General features: G+C 36.5%; 2 protein-coding genes and 1 pseudogene across 3 annotated transcripts; 1 reads left to right on the top strand and 2 right to left on the bottom strand.

The window, feature by feature from the left end:
* Positions 1-2,062: 2,062 nt before the first annotated feature.
* On the bottom strand, positions 2,063-3,680 carry LOC125209974 (uncharacterized). The gene is made up of 2 exons (XM_048109552.2): positions 3,061-3,680; positions 2,063-2,422 (listed from the first exon to the last, which is right to left on the bottom strand). Exons 1-2 carry the CDS (start codon positions 3,592-3,594, stop codon positions 2,339-2,341), a joined length of 618 nt encoding a protein of 205 aa, XP_047965509.1. The 5' UTR covers positions 3,595-3,680; the 3' UTR covers positions 2,063-2,338.
* Positions 3,681-10,911: 7,231 nt separating this feature from the next.
* Positions 10,912-11,656, bottom strand: LOC125197993 (uncharacterized). The gene has a single exon (XM_048096466.2). The coding sequence runs from the start codon at positions 11,577-11,579 to the stop codon at positions 11,064-11,066; it is 516 nt and encodes a 171-aa protein (XP_047952423.1). The 5' UTR covers positions 11,580-11,656; the 3' UTR covers positions 10,912-11,063.
* Positions 11,657-13,767: 2,111 nt separating this feature from the next.
* Positions 13,768-15,730, top strand: LOC125215623 (karrikin insensitive 2 receptor IA-like; annotated as a pseudogene). The gene is made up of 2 exons (XR_016136576.1): positions 13,768-14,387; positions 15,084-15,730. The product of XR_016136576.1 is annotated as a karrikin insensitive 2 receptor IA-like (transcript).
* Positions 15,731-19,903: the final 4,173 nt, after the last annotated feature.

The raw sequence follows: 19,903 nt of genomic DNA, 5'->3' as shown, positions 1-19,903 counted from the left end.
CAAAGTTGAAAATTTTATAAGGCAAATATAGGGCTGGGGAAAAATACCGAAATTCCGAAATACTGGTCTTATCGTACCGAAAAAATACCGAAAATATCGAATTTTCGGTATACCATGACTTTCGGTAAGACTTTCGGTACGGTATGATACCTTACCGAAAGATTCAGGTAAGGTAACGGTATGAATTTTCAAATACCGCAATATACCGTTGCATACCGAAATTCGGTATATACAGTAAATTAAGGTATATACCGTAAACTAAGGTATATACCGCAAAAATATAAACACAATTATATATAAAATATATTTTATATATTTTTAAATTATAAAATCTATTGTGAAATATAAATATAATTATGAATAAATTATATTTAATTTATTTTCAAAATTATATAATATAAATAATATTCTAAAAACTCTAATTTTATATTTTAATTGATGTTGAAAGTCAGGTATACCGCAAAAGTAGGGTATATCGAACTTCGGTACGGTATACCGAAAATGAGGTACGATATTGGTATGGAAAGTCATCATACCGAAAATAAGGTATACCGAAGTCTGGTATACCGAAAACTTTGGTAAGGTAAAGGTATAACTTTTTCGCATACCGTATTTACGGTAAGGTATACGGTATGGTGGTTTCGGTAAGGTATACCGTACCTACCTACCCCTAGGCAAATATTCCCTCCGTTGTCCCATAATTCATAATTGAGTCATTTTTTTTTATTATTTTGGTAAGTTCTCTTATAATTGAGTCATTTCCATACATAGTAGGACCCCTAATTAAAACTTTACCCTCACAGTCTCACTTACTCTATTCTCTATACTTTGTTAACTTTCTACTCTATTCTCTCTATTTTGTCTCTTTTATAATTTGTTATCTATCTACTTAACACACTAAATAACAATTCTTAAATTTCATACCGAAAAGTTCCGGCTCAATTATAAAAAAAGGGATGGAGATTATTTTTTTACAAAACATTGTACACTCATATACTAAATGTCGTGTACTAGTACGATAGTTTCTCATCTTTACCTGCATTATTCCATCTTATCTTTTTTAATAAAGCTAGAAAAACTTTATTCTTACGCAAGATTACTTAGACTTATTTTATATAGGTAAATAAATATTACTACTACTTTAATGGCCTCACACGTTAATTATTGCACTATTATTAGATCAACTCATGCATAACTGAAGTCCTTGATATGAACGTATCTGTGTATTTTTAATTCAATTACATCCCTCATTCATTTATATCAAGCGAATTAATAGAATGAAAATAAAAATCATATTTCATTTCATTTATATCAAAAAGGACCTTGGATATAGGTAGGCTGATACATCAGTAAAATTAAAGCGTTATTGCCCCTAGGCAATAAATGGTATCATTAGACAAACATCTACTGCATTTGCTAGGAATGGAAATCAAGTCATGTTTTTACAATCAAACGAATTCTCTATTTAATTATTCTGTGCTGATTTATAGTATTTTTTTTCCTTCCTCCACGTGGAAACTAGGAATATTAATCATTTTTGTTATTAGTTAAATGTAAAACGGCTATATTGGTGTAGTGTAGTGTTGTGTAGGTGTAGCCTAATTAATAATGTGAGAACTGAATCTGAACTTATTGTGCAATTAACTTCTCTTGGTAGGAGTAATTAATGACATTAATTTACAGTTGAGAACTTAGTGAAGACTTGCCGCTTAGTACAAACAATAGCTGGATATACCATCGTCAATTCTTCATTATAGAACTTGTCTTCATTTATTTTGTATAGCCAAAACTTTATACTTTCTCCAAAATTTTCAATTGGTACAATACATGTTTGAGCTTGAACACAACTAATGGTACAATACAATACAAAATTTTCAATTAATTGGTACCGTTTCATAATGTTTCATTTATATAACAAATCATGATGTAGTAATTAAATTCATCGGCAACTTGTTACTATCAAAATTTCCCAATTTACCATCGACAAAATAAGTCACCGACTAAAGATGTACTGTATATTATGAAATCGAAAAACAAAAAGAACCATTGTGGAGTAGTAGTATTACTCATAAATAATAAGTAATCAATAAAATTAATGAGCCTTAATAAAGTAGTAGCACATGACAGAAGTAAAGCAATGAACAATACAAATGAACAAAAGCCTGTCTCTCGCTCTCAAATCTCTACCCAAGCACAAAGAATCCAATACAGCCCCATCATGTCTGACATATATAATTCACATATAAATATGCTAAATTATGGTGCTCATAATGTGCACGTGGATGGGCCCTGTCGATATAAATAAAAATAGCAAATAAACAAAAAAAGAATGAAGTTTCTAGAACAACATCCACCCAACCACGGAGGCCATTGCAAAACTTGCCAACACCTTCTTCACGCTCATCAATTTCTCCACCCCACTCTGCAATAAGTAAACCACCATTAATTTCTCAATAAATATGTCTTTATAATTTTTAATTCACACAACCTACTATTCTTCTCCTATTTTAATCATGGATCTTAGATTTGGAACATCATTTTTCTAACTATATACTACACCGACAAGATCTAAATATATAAAACTAGTCAAGATCTAACTTTTCTAGTTATTTGACATCACTTAGTTACCAATCATGGTGAAACTCAGATCCGAACACCTTATTATTTGTAATCTTAGCCAATATTCGCTTCTATTTTAATACTACTGTTTATCATTATGTGACAAAGAGCAAGTTTAATCTGAAAGAGCAAATCTAGTGTTTCCAAATCTAACTTATAAAGGCAAAAACCTAATTCGATTTGGGACCACTAAGACACACAATCAATTGGTAATGACGCTACAATGCACCGACATTTTAAGCACGAGTCATAATAAAACAAATTTAGTGTTTCCAAATGTAGCTTCTAACACAGATCTGAAAAATCCAGAGAGTGATTACTTTAATTACAATTAATTAGCATATAAATCTTGTGATTTAGTTGGTTAATTAGAGCTCCAGATTTATAGTTTAAGCTTAAATGCAGAAAAAAGAGCAGATAATTTCCAGATCTGAAACGTACCAAATCACCAACTGAAGCAGGGCCAGGGGCGAAGGCATCGGAAGGTCCGGGAGCTCCGACCGGCGGCGCTGGAGGTCCAGCAAGCTCAGGAGCCGGAGCAGGGGCGGCGTGCTTCTTGCTTTTCTTCTTGCTAGGCGCTGGCGCCTCAACCGGAGCCTCGACCGGAGCTTCAGTTGGCGGCGAGGAAGCGGCGACCGGCGCGGGGGACGGCGGCGATTTGGCAGGGGGAGTGGCTGCCGGCGGCGAGCTCACGGGAGCTGGAGATGGTGGTGAGCTGACTTGCGGCGGCGGGGCGGCGGCGGCGACGGGAGGTGAGGCTGGGGGAGTTGAGGTTGGTGGGGCGGAGACTGGGGGAGTGGCGACGGGGGCGGGGGTTGTGGGCTTGGAAGGGGGAGTGGCGACGGGGGAGGCGGAGGGAGGGGTGGAGACCTTGGCGGCCGTGGGGGAGGCGGCGGGGGCGGAGGAGGGGGAAATGCCGCCGACGCTGGCGACGAGGCAGATGAATGCGAGTAGAATTGCGGTTCCTCTGTCCATGGCTGGGTTTGGGGAGAGAGAATTTGGAGTGGGAAGAGCAGAAGAGGTGAGACTTGAGAGTGAGTGAGTGAGAGTGTAAACTGTAATGTATAAATAAAGGAGAAATGTGGGAAAGGAAAGAGAGTGGAAGATTAAAGACATTAAACAGAGTGGAGTTGCCTGATTAGCATGTGATTAGGTCCGGACCCGCCATCTCACCAACGGCTCTTTTCCGCGTTTTTCTAATTGCTTCATATACTCCTACTCCATAATTTTTATCTTTTTTGACCAACTAGGAGTACTACTTTTTTTAAACTTACTCTAAAATATAGAGGTATGATCTCTAACTCTTAGCTATCGGAACAATTAATAGGAAACTGAATTATACTAATCGAAATACTTTGATATTTAATTAAACCAAAAAAATACTACTACTCCTTTAAAATATAAGTTCATCATAACGTGATCTTTAAAAATTAACAATCAATTAGTGACCAAAAATCAAGTTTAATAAAATCTATTCAATAAAAACGATCAACTAATGTACATAAAAAGTAAAATTGCAATAAAAATATAGAATTGTAGCTATAATTTCTTTGAATAACAATTAATAAAACTAAAAATTCCATCTAAACAATTAACTGTAATAGCAGCACAGCTAATCTGAAAGACGACCTATTTTTTCAAAATAATCCACACATTTCATTCTAAGCAATTCCAACTTTAAAAATCTCCGTAATTTGAGGCAGTGACTTCATTAAAGTTTCCTATACTTAGCACTAGCAAAGACGAAAAAATAAATAGAAACAATTTATCAACCATCAAATTTGTATTCTTTTTAATCTACAATGCTATACAACAGTTGCCACCGACTCATATTAATCGATTTTAAATATTACTTTCTTATTCAAAAAGTTGAATTTTTATTTAATTCTCTATGATTAACACGTTAAATTATACTCATTTCATCCTATAAAAAAAGACTTTATCTGTTTTGATCTATCTTATGGTACTCTTCTATTTCTTTCTCTAATCAGATGGGCCTATTTTTCTATTAATATATTCTAGTAGTAACTTTTTTTTCTATCTCTTCCGTATATTATCAATTAGATATAAATCTCATACTATTGCGGATACTTCTATTTCTTTATATATTTTTCCCTCCGTCGCCCAAATTTGTCCTTATTTTATTCGCCGCGAGTTTTAAGAAATTGTTTGACTTTATATAAAACAAAGATATTGGAATAAAGATCTCATCTTGAGAAGATTTAGGGTGTATATAATGTCTATTTTTGGTAAGAATCTAAATGGGACAAATTTTATAAAATGAATGAAAATGGTAGAATGAGACAAACTTTGACGACGGAGGGATATCAATTAGATGTAAAACTCGTACAATCGCAGATACTTTTATTTTTAGAGTGAATTACATAAATGGTACCTGATCTTTCACTTTCGCACGTAAATGGTACCTGATCTTTATTTTATATCGTTTTTGTACCTATAAATCACATTTTTGGTACCTGATGATATATTTTCCCATTTATGTTACAGAGGATATTTTGGGCAAACATAATATTAGTACCAAAAGTGATATTATAATATCTTCTCTCATTCTCCTAATTCTTTATATTATTATTATTAATTAATATTAATATTAATATTCATTTTTTATATCGTTCAATATTATATTTATATTCCTAAATATCATTATAGTTATAATTATATTTAATTATTATTGTTATAATACTAAAAATTGATAATAATTAATAAATAATTGTAATATAATTATATAAATTATGAATCACATAATATTATGTAATAATAATAATAATAATAATTATTATTATTATTATTATTATTATTATTATTTTACATTAAATTAGTAACTAGTCACTATAGATTATTATTACTAAAAACTGATAGTAATTAATAAATAATTGTAATATAATCATATATATTATGAATCACATAATATTATGTAATAATTATTATCATTATTTTACATTAAATTAGTAACGAAACAATATAGCCTTAATAAAAATTTAACACTGTGAATTGTATTCTTAATGATATTAAAAGTTGAATATTTTTAGTTAGGTGTTTCAAAAAAACTATAAAATAATTTAATAAAAAATATTCGATTGATTTAATTACTTTAAATAAATAATTTAATTAGATATTTTATTTTTTATTTATATTATGAATGCAATTAGATGTATGTATAAATCACTAAAAAGAAAGAAGAAAAAAGAAGGAAGAAGAAACATAAACTAAGGAGAAAAAAGATAAAAGAAAGGAAGATGAAGAAAAAAGAAAGAAGAAGAAACTAAAGAAGAAAAAGAGAAAAGGATAAAAAATAATCACATATTTAGTACTATTTAATGGAAATTTTCAAAAATATCCTCTATAAAAAAATCACATATTTGGTATCTAGGTTTATTTTTGTCACTGGGTACTAAAAATGATACTCCCTTCGTCCACCAAAATTTGTCTCATTTTTCCATTTTCGTCCGTCTCCCAAAATTTGTCCCTTTCACTTTTACTATTTTTGGTAGGCCCATATTCCACTAACTCATTCCTACTCACATTTTATTATAAAATTAATATATAAAAATATGACCCACAATCTACTAACTTTTTCAACTCACTTTCTATTACATTTCTTAAAATCCGTGCCCGGTCAAATCGGGATGAATTTTCATAAACGAAGGGAGTATAAAATAAAGACCGGATATCATTTATGTATAAAAGTGAAAAATCAAATATGATTTATGTAGTTCACTCCTATTTTTACGACGGATGTGGTAGTAAAAACTCATTTCTAACAATGAAATATGAACCGTTTTAAATGACATATGTATAAAAAATTAAAAGCAAATGAAATTGAGAAATGCAGTAATATTATTGCCTAAAAATAGAAAAATTCCTAATAAAGGAATCGTCTGTCCCTAGACACAGCTAGAGTAATCTGCTCTGTTTGCAATTGATATTTGCTGGAGTATATATACGTTACAGCTGGAATTGTATGAGTGGTGGGTCCATCGCGCGGCGATGATTAAGGCTTTGCTGTGCTATACACAAACACAGTTTCCCCATCCCCACGCTGACCCAGCATTACAATAAAGCTTTAAATTCTCTTTTAAAAATTCACTCTAAGTTATTTCACAATCATTTTCTTTAATTTTATTTTTATAGTATTAAATAAAATAAAATACCAAAATAACATAGATTTAAGAACTCAATATTAAAATTTTCGTGATATTAAAATGTCGAAAACATATAACGAGAAACAACAATTAAAATTGGACTCCCTTATCCATGAAAAGTATAAACTATTTATTTATTCCTATGTCTCTAAAAAGTACTAGGAACTTTCTAATTTAGAGTAGTTAAACAACACATTAGAGCATCCGCAATGGTGCTTAGGCCAGCCATAGACCAGCCATTCTCTCCCCTGCCACGTCAGTAACACTAAAAAAACCACCTGCCACATCAGATTTAGGCCAGCCATAGGCCAGCCGCAATAAAAACAATTCAAAATATACTACATTTACGGAATTAAAATTACGATTAAAATACGGAATTAAATTTACGACACATATACGAGAAAATTCATTAATTGCATTTAAAAAAGTTACATAGATAAAAAAAAATTACATGCATAATAAAGAAAAAAAACTATCGCCGTGCAATCCTCCGTGCCCACAACTCTTCAATTATATCCTTTTGGAGTTGAATATGAGCATCCACTTGGCGCATGTTGGAAAATTCCTTGAGTCGGCCGGCTTCATCGAGAGGTACCCCCTGTCGTACACTAGGGGTGGCCGTTCCGTGGCTTGGACCGGCTTCATCGTCACTGACCCAACTAGTCAGTTGTACGCCTTCGTCTTCGACGATCATGTTGTACAGGATAATGCAGGCGTACATTATCTCGGAAACGCATCCGACATCCCACAAACGCGTTGGGCCCTTAATTGCCGCCCATTGAGACTGGAGCACACCAAATGCGCGCTCCACGTCCTTGCGCGCCGACTCCTGTCGTTGCGCAAAGTAGGCCTTCTTTTCATCACTTGTTTGTCGGATCGTCTTCACAAAGACCGGCCACCGAGGGTATATCCCGTCCGCCAAGTAGTAGCCCATATCATGCCGGTTGCCGTTGGCCACAAAAGAGACGGCTGGACCGACGCCCTGGCACTTCTCGTTGAAGAGGGGAGACGAGTTCAGGACGTTGAGGTCGTTGTTCGACCCGGCTACCCCAAAATACGCATGCCAGATCCACAGCCGGTAATCAGCTACGGCCTCGAGGATTATCGTGGGGTTCTTTGACTTGTAGCCGGTCGTGTAGGCCCCCTTCCAGGCAGTCGGACAGTTCTTCCACTCCCAATGCATACAGTCTATGCTGCCTAACATCCCCGGGAACCCATGCTTCTCCCTGTGCATCTGCATCAAATTCTGACAATCTTCGGGAGTAGGGCTTCGAAGGTACTGCTCACCGAAAATGCTGATCACGCCCCCACAGAACTCCTTCAGACATTTCAGGGCTGACGACTCACCGATGTGGAGGTACTCATCCCACATGTCTGCCGCGCCTCCGTAGGCCAACTGCCTGATTGCCGCCGTGCACTTTTGGATAGGGGTGTGGCCGGGTCTGCCAGCCGCATCGTGCCTGAAGCGGAAACACAGATATTGACGCTCCAATGCCCCAACGATGCGCATAAACAACTTCCTGCGCATTCTAAAACGCCGCCGGAACATGTTGGCGGGAAACCGCGGGTACTCTGCAAAGTAGTCCTCGTACAGCCGCTGATGTGCAGCTACGTGATCCCGATCAATCACTGCTCGGTGGTGGACAACTCGTGGAGGGCGAGGTATCGCCAGCTGTTCCACCATACGCATGTACCGCTCCATCCCGCGGTTCATGTAGGCCTCCATAGCCTCGTTCATCCTCCGTTCGTACTACTCAGGATCCACACCACTACCACTACCACTACCGCTACCGCTACCACCCGCGTTACTCATCGTTCGATGATGCTCTTGTACAGAAAGTTAGAGAGATAGAAAACTCGTTAAAACAAGTGGTGCAAATGAAAATGAAACAAAAATCGCGTTTATATATGATTTAAAAAAAAAAAAAAAAACAAAAATCGGCGCTGGCCGATCGCTGGCCGATCGGGCCTCCACAATGGCGGCTAGCCGATCGGCTAGCACTTCGGCCAGCGACGAGCGATCGGCCAGCCCATGCCGATCCGCTCGCCGAAATCGCCCTCGCCGGTTGCAATGGTTCGGCTAGCCGATCGGCTAGCGCGACGAATCGGCTAGCCGGTCGCTAGCCGACCATTGCGGATGCTCTTACTCCTACAAATCATTTTATTTACAACCTAGTATATCATTATAGTACAATGGAGTCCACTCTCCACCATAACACTGCATACACTATCATTTATATATATTTCTTACTTTCTTATACATTAAAATCCGTATCGAACCAAATGTTCATACTTTTGGGACGGAGTGAGTACTTATTTCAAAATTATGAATAAAAATTACTCAATCCGTCGATCATTACTTGTCATTAGTTTCCTCTTTAGTTTGGCCGCCAATACTTGTCACACTTATTTTTTACTGTTACTTTTGGCAATAGACCAAACATTCCACTAACTCATTATCACTCACATTTTATTATAAAACTAAGAACATCATTAAAGTTGCGGGTCAGACCGCACCGGTTCCAGCCTGCAGCTTGGCGCGTTGGAGGGAAGCGGGGGTGGGTCTGGGCCGCGCCTGGGGACGAGCCAGCGACCTGAGGCCGAGCCGGGTTGTAGTGTGGCCCGGCGTTATACGCTCCTGGGGCGGGCCGCAAACAATTTTTTTATATAAAAGTTCAATTTTTTTTTAGTTTTTGTATTTGAACCTTCATATTTGTTGTATTTTCGAGTTGAGGGGAGAAGTAGTTGACTAAAATGGAAGTAGAGAAAGAAAATGAAAAAGAGAGGAGGGGAAGAAGATGAGTAATGACTGCGTGGGAAGAGAAGGGGAAGAAGATGAGTCATGACTGCGTGGGAAGAGGAGGGAAAGAAGAGGAGTGAGGAAAATTTAGATTTAATATATTTAATGGGCTAGATTTTATTTCAATTTTATTAATTTAAGTATTTGTTCAAATTTAATGGGCTGACTTTTTTATTGTATTTTTTTTAATTTTGAATTTCTATGTTTGTTGTTTTCAATTTTGGAATGAATTATGAATTTCTCGTGTTATAATTGCTCACTGTTTTCTATTTTTACGAGTAAAATGGATTCTAATTGTGAATAATGCAATTTAATAGTTGGAGTGTGGATTGTGCCTGCAGGGTTATGGGAGTTGTGGCTTGCCTTGAAAATTAAGGGAATGATGACGTGGAGAGGACTTGGGGCTTGGATCCAGACCGGGGTTAATGACGCTCTAATACTCCCCCTCCATCCCCAAAAGAATGCATTCTTTCTTTTTTAGTTCGTTCCACAAGAATATGCACTTTCTATTTGAGAACTTTTTTCTTTTTATTGAGATGAGACTCTCATTCTTCACTAACAATACCTTAATTCATTTTTCTTTCTATCTCTCTTTTACTTTACCAATGTACATTGAAACCCATATCCAAACAAAAATGCATATTCCCGTGGGATGAATGGAGTATATAAAAGTAGGATCTATATTCCACTAACTTTTTCATCCCACTTCTTGTTACATTTTTTAAAACCCGCGTCAGGTCTTGTGCGAAGTATTGGAGATCTATACCTCTTTGTCGCATGTTCAATGAAAGAAGTAGGAACAAATGGAAAGTATATACTACCTCTGTCCCTAAAAACTATGAACATCTGATTCGGCATAAATTTTAATGTATAATTGGTAAAGTAAGATAGAGATATAAATGGTAGAATAAGTAATTTAGTGCAGTGGACTCTACATCATTAATAATGCAGTATATGATATAAGTTGTAAAGAAAATGATATTTAATGGTAATATATTATTTAATTATTCTAAAATAGAAAATTTCATACTTTTCAGGATGGATTATATAAATAATTCATACTTCTTGGATGAAGTACTATTATGTTTATAATACAATTCATGTTGTGTTTATCTACTAATATGGTGATTGTTTATATAATTAGTTGAGATATATGACCTTTTAGTTAGCGTTGTATGTTCATCTCATAGTTATCCAGAAAACTTAAATTAAATTTAAAATAATAAAGCAATGAGCCAATATGACTTAATCGTATTTGGTATTGATGTAACTCTCAAGTTGACACCAATTTTCAAAGTCTACTTATATCAAATAGATACGCGCAAGGAATTATTGAAAAATAGTCATTTATAAAAATAACCGACATTAAGATACAAATGATCAAGGCACTCGAATAGGATAAAAATAAGACCAGCAATATTTATTTAGTGCAACAAACACACACACACACACATATGGTGCGCAATGTCGACCGATCTCTCTCAGTTCTTCTCACTCTCCGTGTCGCTAAGGTTGTCGGAGCGTTTTCCATGGTGGTGGCCGCCGCCGTGGCCCCCTCTCCTGCTCTTCTTCCCCTTCTTGTCGCCGTCGTTGTGGTCAACGTAGTCAGTGATGTCCAAATGAACGCCGGGATCGTTGGTCTTGTAGCTGCCCCCGAGCATGATGGAGTTGTTGATGGCTTGGAAGTTGCTGTTGACGACGTAGGAGGCGGATTCCTCCTGCTCCGGCAGGGAGAGGCCCTGAGGGGCGGCGGTTTTGTCGTCTAGGTCGCCGCGCATGGTGGCGCCTAGGTTGGTCCCGGCCAGCGTGATCATCCTCATGCCTTGCTCGTCGTCGTCAGCTTGGGCGTGGGAGCTCGAGCTCCCTGATTTTTGGGAGCGTTGGATGCTGCCCAAGCGGCTGGTGAGGGTGGAGATCATCTCTCGAACCTCTTGGTCGAGATTCTTCTGCTTCTCGCGGTCGGTGGGAGAGGCGGCGTTGTTTAGGTCCGGAGCCATGGGAGGGGGAAGAGAGTAGGGTTTGGTTTTGATGGGATTTTTGAGCTTTTTTGGGTTGTGAATGAAGGTTAAGTGAGATATATGAGTTGCATTTATGTAGGGGAAAAGTTGATACTATTTGTTGTGAGAATCTTAGTGGGGGGTTTTGGTTTTGGAGGTTTGAATTCTTTTCTTACTTGTGCATGCAAGAATATATCTTTATTTGCTTCCATTGATGCGAGTGGAAGCAAGGGATTGCTTGTTAGAGGGTTTTCTCTAAAAATGTAGTGTGGGAGAAACTAAAGATCTTTTCGAGCCCTATTGATAGTTTGGCACAAATACTTTTATCTCAATAGTTTGCTTAGGCTTTTTCGATTTCATTAGAAAAGGAAGGACTCTTATTAATGTTTCTATTTTCATGGCATTCATGTTACATAACAAATGTTTAGTTTGACCATTATTATTTATGGAGTTCAATTTCCTGTGTTTAGTTTGGCTTTAGATAATTCAAGTTTTCTCTTTTTTTAAACAACTGACTCTTGTTTTGTAACATGTCAAGTTTGGATAGTTAGCATAACTAAAGCAATGACCTTTAATTAGGCGGGCCAAAGCAATTAATGAGGACCTTGCAGAAATGGTAAAAGGCAAACAAAACAATAGAAATGGATTGTATTGATGCATTTAATCCTCCTAAAAGGCAAACCACACATCTCTTTAATGTATATATACAATCCCATTATTAGGGCGTTCTCTTTTTCCAATAGTTTCAGATGCATGCAAAGGTGTGATCTAGATAAAAAAAAGTCACAAATCGATATTTTGGTTATTCGAAACAGTTGTTTGGTTTGCACTATATGAAGCACTAGTGATACATATCACAATCCTCAATTTATGTTTTTCCCTCACCACTTCTGTATCGACAAAGTGATGATCATAACTCCTCTATAAAGGAGTGAATAACTCTCCTTCCTTACATCGAGTATCTCATATATATATATATATGATATCAGAGCGTACCCAAGTCGGTGATGAGTTCATCTTTATTGCAAGTATCCAAAAAAGAGAAATAAAAAGAGATATAAATAATTTATTATTAGTGGAACAACTTAGAAAATGGGAAGAGAGGAGTATATATTTTTGTTACTAACATGACAATTTATTATACCACTGATCTACTAATCAAAGCTTTAAGTATTGGGTATAAGAGGTATAAATCATTATTTGGCGTAATACAACTTAAAGAAGATAAGAGATTACACTGAAATAAATTGAACTGAAAATACAAATCGAAACTTTAAACTGTATGGAAAATAAGTTGAGTCGAAGCGCAAGACGAGATACGCCCCGATAGTGCTATTAGATAGGCGTGTCATCCTTAAAGATAAAACGGTTTCGTCTCTGAAGTAGCAGCACCGCTAGCAGCAGAGCTCCGGCAAACTAAATAATGGTTGTAGGGAGAGAGTTAGATATGCAGATAGAATGTGTTAGTTGTGTGTTAGAATGCATGGATGACTACCATTTCATAAGTGGATGTAGTCAACACATGCATTTAAGACTGCTATCATGGCGTGACTGTAATCACTGAGGGTCACTATATTTTTTTACATGATTAATTCAGAATTAACGTAACTCAGTATTAGTTTTTCCCTTTGGTGTATCCAGTATCGTTTATCGATATTAATTCTTCGTTTATCGATATTAATTCTTCCCTTTGGTTTCTAGATTATGCAATAGAAAAAAAATGTCAGAATACATATAGGCTATAGCTAATAAAAAGTATACTATGCTAATACTTGTGATTTGTTGGAGTTAAATGATAAATATGACACCCTACGTTTTTAAGTACATGAGTTTAAGATGAATGATCTGTTAATTTCTATAGTACAGATATCCCTCATTTCCTTGTTATTTGTTCATTTTTATTTGGCATTGATTTTAATTAATATAATGGAAAGTGAAAAAACTAATTAATTATAAATCTTAATTTTATAAATATTATTAATGAATTAAATTAATAAAATATGAAATCCATCTAAATAAAAAATAAAAAACTAAAACATTTAATAAGTAACGTCTTAAAATGAAATAGTGATATTCATATAAAATATAGGACAAAGTATTCTGGAAAATGACATATCTCATGTTTATAAAAGTTTCTACTACAAGGGAATGATCACAACTGGGCTTTGTGGGTACAAACCACAAAGCACAATAATTGGGCTGTAAGCGACATTTTGGGTTCAACTTCTGACTTTTGCCGTTTCCGGTTTGTTTTGCTTACTCTTGTTCACGATTTTAATTATCCTATCATTATTCACTATTGCTAAAAATATCAAAGGAAAAGATTCTGACGGAGCATCATCGCTTTTATTAAAGCAAAATCCCAAACTCAACATTCCTCCATTTCCCCAAACCGATTCACAAACAAAATTGAAAAAAATAAATAAAATCAAAGCAAATGGCGAGCTCCATCGCAGCAGCGCACAACGTCCGCGTGCTAGGCAGCGGCGACACCGTGGTGGTCCTAGGGCACGGGTTCGGAACCGATCAGTCGGTGTGGAAGCACCTGATCCCGCACCTGGTGGACTGCTACAAGGTGATCGTGTACGACCACATGGGCGCCGGCACCACCAATCCCGATTACTTCGACTTCGACCGCTACTCCACCCTTGAAGGCTACGCCTACGACCTCCTCGCCATCTTGGAGGAGTTCGGAGTCCAGAAATGCATCTACGTCGGCCACTCGCTCTCCTCCATGACCGGCGCCGTCGCTTCCATTTTCCGCCCCGATCTGTTTCACAAGCTCATCATGCTCTCCGCCTCCCCCAGGTGATTTCATTTTAATTAATAATTACAATTAATTGTTTTTATTTGAAAATTTTATAAAAGGGGACCAAGGAAGTAGGTTTGGATGCTATCACTCATTGATACTACTAATTTTAGTTAAATGGGGTGATTATGACTTATTAAGTTATTATCATCTAAGATTAATCTAATGAAATTCAATCTAATGAATCCTACATATACGATAATATTAAATGTTTATAATTCTTTCAATTTTTTTAATGGTTAGGATATTAGAATTTGATAAGATTTGATGAATTATGAAGTAATTGATAGCTTTTATTTGAAAATGGATTAAATTTAATTAGAAATTGATGAGACCATGAAATAATGGAATGGAATGGAAAATTATATAAAGATTTCTATGATGATTAATGAGAATCTAAGATTTCTATGATTGCTTTACACATGCTATAATCTTCTAACGTAACAGTACTGAAATATGGAATCGTTCTTCTGGCGCGTCCGGGGCACTATAATACTTGCTTATATATATGTAGAGAATATTAGATTCTTTATTTTCTATTAAGTCTAACAATAAATAGAAACTCTCTTATGGTATCTGTACTTATTTCTAAAATAAATTCGATACAATTTAGCTCAAGCTTTAATTTTGATAGGTTCTTGAACACGGGGGGAAATAAATTCGATACAGTTTAGCTCAAGATTTAATTTTGATAGGTTCTTGAACACGGGGGACTACTTCGGAGGGTTCGAGCAGGAGGACATCAACGAGCTGTGCGGCGCGATGGAGATGAACTACAAGTCGTGGGTGTCGGGGTTCGCGCCCCTGGCGGTGGGGGGCGACATGGATTCGGCGGCGGTGTAGGAGTTCAGCCGGACGCTGTTCAGCATGCGGCCGGATATAGCGCTGAGCATGTTCAGGATGATATTCACGTTCGACCTGAGGCACTTCCTCGGGCGCGTGACTGTGCCGTGCCACATCATCCAGAGCTCCAAGGACTTGGCCGTGCCGGTCGTGGTGGCCGAGTATATCCACCAGAATCTCGGCGGGAAGTCCATCGTCGAGGTGGTCCCTACAGAGGGTCATCTGCCACAGCTCAGCTCGCTGGAGCTCACCATCCCGGTGCTGGTACGCCATATACAGCATGATATTGTAGATGGCTAATTGAGAAACTAAAGATCTTTTCGAGCATAGTTGATAGTTTGGCACAAATACTTTTATCTTAATAGTCTTGCTTAGTCTTTTTCGGTTTCATTAGAAAAGGAAGGACTCTTGTTAATATTTATATTTTCATGGTATTCATGTTACATAACAAATGTTTTGTTTCACCATTATCATTACGGAGTTCAATTTTCTGTGTTTAGTTTGGCTTTTAGACAATTCAAGTTTTCTCTTTTTTTAAACAACCGACTCTTGTTTTGTAACATGCCAAGTTTGGGTACTTAGCATAACTAAAGGAATTGCCTTTAATTAGGCGGGCCGGAGCAATTAATGCGAGCCTTGCAGAAATGGTAAAAGCCAAATCAATCGATAGAAATGGAGTGTATTGATGCATTTAATCCTCCTAAAAGGCAAACCAAACACTTACACTCCCATTATTAATGTTAATAATATGGAAACTACTTCTATATCGAACAAAATGATGATCCTAACTCCTCTATAAAGGAGTGAATAACTCTCTTTCCTTATAACAAGTAGCTCATTTAAACGGTATCATAGCGGACCTAAGTCGATGATGAGTTTCTTTATTGCAAGTATGCATGTCCGACGATCATTCCGGCTCACACATTACATGCATGTATTGAAACCCTATTTTGTCCCATATCGATTAAATGATGATCTAGTTAGGTATTATTCCCTCCGTTCCTTAGTAATAGAGTCATTTTGCCATTTTGGTACGTTCCATAATAATAGAGTCATTTCTCTTTTTAGTAAAACTCAACACTTTTTTCCACACCTACTTTACTCTCTCTTACTTTTTTCTCTCTTCATCTCTCTACCTTTTTCATTTTCCACTTTATTCTCCCTTTATTTAACTCACCTGAGAGCACTCCCAATGGGTCGGCGTTAAATCCGGCGAAAAATCGCCGATTATCGCCGGATTATCGCCCGGCGTTGGGGAGAATTCGGCGATAATTCGGCGTTAATTCTACCGAATTAACGCCAACTCCCGAAAATTCGCCGGATTATCGCCGGATTATCGCCGACCACTGTGGGCGATAATCCGGCGATAAAAATAGTTTTTTTTTTTTTTTAATTTTCCCCCCCCTATAAATTTAAAATTTAATAATTAATTTAAAATAATTTCCCCCCTATTTTTTTTTAATTTTCGTCGTTGTAATTTTTTACTCGTGTTTAATACAACGAACTTTATTACTATTATTTGTCTTGTCTTATAAATTAGCTAGCTTTATTATATACAAAAATAAAACAATTAAATTAGTAATGATGTAAAAATGAAATGTTGAGTTAGGGAGAAATAAGGGAGAAACCATTGGAGCAGTTGGCTAAAAATTGGGGATAAATTTTGGTGCTGATGTGGCGCTGATATGACAGGAGTTAGGGAGAATTAAGAGAGTTTTTAGCCGGACCATTGGGAGTGCTCTAACACAATTTTTTTTTAATCTCCGTGCCGAAAAGAAACGCATCCATTACTGTAGAATGGAGGGAGTACTATTTGAAACCGTATGAATACTAAAGATATCCAAAAATAGAAATAAATCATTTATTATTAGTGGAACAACTTAGAAAATGGGAAGAGAGGGTATTTATTTTTGTTACTGACACGACAATTTAATCTACTGATCAAAGCTTTAAGTATTGGGTATAACAGGTATATAAAACATTAGCAAGGTACAAACCAAAGAAGATAAGAGCTTACATTGAAATAAATTGAATTGAAAATATAAATCGAAACTTTAAACTGTAATGGAAAATAAGTCCGAGTCGAGGAGTCCTCTTTGCGCAAGACGAGATACGTCCCGATAGTGCTCTCAGATTGGCGTATCGTCTCTAAAGATAAAACGGTTTCGTCTTTGAAGTAGCAGCACTGCTAGCAGCACACAGCTCCGGCGAACTGAATAATATCAAGGAAATAACTTTGACAGAAAGACAAAGCTGGGTGAGGCAGTTTGCTATGCAGAGAAAATGTGTTAGTTGTGTGTTACAATTAGGCCTGCTTATTCGGTCGGTTCCGGTTCTAACCGGACCGATTGACCGGTAAACCGGTTTTAAATTTTCATAAATTCAAGAATCGGAACCGGAACCGGAACCGATCGGTTCCGGTTTGGAATTGGTCGGTTAAGAACCGGTCGATCCCGGTTCCGAACCGGAACCGATGTGTAATTTTAATCCGAATTTATTTATAATTTTAAATAGTAACAATACTAAAAAAATAATAATCCAACATCTAGAATTATAACAAATAATACCTAAAACTTAAAATAAATACACAAAATACAAACCAACAATACAATAATATTCATATATGGATAAGAGTGATGCCAAGTGTAGTAGGTCGGGTCGGACTAGTTTATGTTAGCAATTTTTTACTAATACAAAAATAGGAGTTCTAAACTTTAGCAATTTTTTTTAAAAAAATGAGTTTTAAAATTGAATTTCATTTTCCCTTTTTTGGCTAAACACAGTATTCATTGGAATTTCCAATACTAATTGATATTGTTGTGACTATTTGGTTTATACCGGAACACTTAATAAATTATTCACAAATATGTTAAAATCGTATGTTAAATGAATTGTTACATAAATTTGTAATAAATATATCATATGAATTGATATTGTATTTGTATAAGTTCTTTTGAAAACTAAAAACAAACTTATGACGTTCTACTCATTGTAGTTAGTTTATAAAAAATGGATTAGGGAAATAATTGTAGATTCAAAGTATCACAGATTAAACATTTAAATCTAAAAATCACTCAATATTTCAAACTATTTTACTTTAATTCAAAATTAATTCAATAAATTAGATTTTTTAGTATATTAAATTATAAAAAAATAAAATTGAATTATAATCCAGTTCCCGGTTAGGAACCGGTGTTATTTAAAAAGTTGGAACCGGTATCGGAACCGGAACCGGAAAATCCGGTTCCGGTTCCTCAATTAACCGGTCGGTTCCGGTTCCGATTCCGGTTAATCGAGAACCGGAGAACTGTTTAAGCACCCCTAGTTACAATGCATGGATGACTACCATGTCATAAGTGGATGTAGTCAACATAGACATTAAAGGCGTGTTCGGTTATCACTAAATGTAAATGCATGAGATGAATGTTGACTTAAATATTTCTGGCCGGCCCACCCACCACTACGTCATTTGTGGATGTTTGTTGTTACTTAAATGGAGTGAAGAAATGGGAGCTTGTGTGCTGTCAGACGAAAATGTCCTCATCCCTTTTTCGTATTTCCTTCTCCCACCCCTCTACTCGAATTAGTCCGAGAAACGTAAGTGAAACATTCAAATGTCCCTCACACGCTGTTAAGGGTAAAGTTCCCTTAACACGATAAAAGTCAGTCGCCGGAGCTTTGCCGGTCAATCAAACCAAGATTTAGGATTGCAAAAAGATAAAACACGATAAAAGCTAAAAACATAATTTCTTCTTGAATGAATAATGATAATAACAATAGCCCTATTTATAATAGGGATACTAACTTAATGAGCAAGACAAAAGATCCTAAGAGATATATGGGAAAATATAGGAAAGATATGCTAAATCAATAACTAACTAAATAATATGGTAGAGGGAATATTCATAGAGATATCTCGTATCAACTCCCCTGCGGTTGAAATCCACCTTGTCCTCAAGGTGGGAACCACGACACAATGAAGAGCATCGCGAACACAAGCTTTGGCGAGACCTCCCCTCCTGGATCAAACGTGCATGGTCGGTGCCGATAAAAGAACAAACTTTGTATACTAGATCGGCACCATGACTCAATTATGCCGGTGAACAAAAGCTTTGTTGCTCCAATAATTCTATTAGATAGACTCCTAACATGAATAAAGTTATCCGCATAGCCGACAACATTCTCCTCAAGCAAAGTCTCGATGTCAGATTTTATTCCCAATCCACGATGGGGAACAATAATTCCATCACCAGTTTTGTCATCATATACCTCAATGAGCACTTGAGGCATCATATTGTCGTTCCTTGGGATCTCTTTGCAGGACTCGTCGTCTAGAACATCAAGAGTAGCACCACCATTGCGAGTAGCATTGTTGGAAACATCGTTAATGTCCTCAAGGATATCCTCACTCAATACCATTGTGGGAGTATTATCAATGTTTTCCGTAACTATATGTTCATCATCAATGCTTCTCCCCAAACCAAGCGGTCACAAGGGCGAACAGGGCGACTTGGTCTAATCTGTAAACACGTAATTTCTCGTTGTAATCGTTTACGGCAGCTAGTTGGGCAGGAGAGGGCGATCGAACCGAGAGCTGGTAATATTGTTGGGACCACGCGGCTGCCCCGAATCAATAAACTCGCGGAACTGTTGAAGAAAGGGCGTGGAGCCA

This window comes from Salvia hispanica, chromosome 3, assembly GCF_029641045.1.
Source record: "Salvia hispanica isolate PSC_SH4W2 chromosome 3, Shi_PSC_v1, whole genome shotgun sequence".
Taxonomy (NCBI): domain Eukaryota; kingdom Viridiplantae; phylum Streptophyta; class Magnoliopsida; order Lamiales; family Lamiaceae; genus Salvia; species Salvia hispanica.
Note: the sequence above shows the minus strand (reverse complement) of the source record. Positions and strands in the feature narration are given on the sequence as shown.

Coding starts and splice junctions, on each gene's coding strand:
- LOC125209974 (XM_048109552.2), bottom strand. CDS start 3,594: ATGGACAGAGGAACCGCAATTCTACTCGCATTCATCTGCCTCGTCGCC. Junction 2,423..3,060: donor CTGCTTCAGTTGGTGATTTG/GTACGTTTCAGA, acceptor TACTTATTGCAG/AGTGGGGTGGAGAAATTGAT.
- LOC125197993 (XM_048096466.2), bottom strand. CDS start 11,579: ATGGCTCCGGACCTAAACAACGCCGCCTCTCCCACCGACCGCGAGAAG.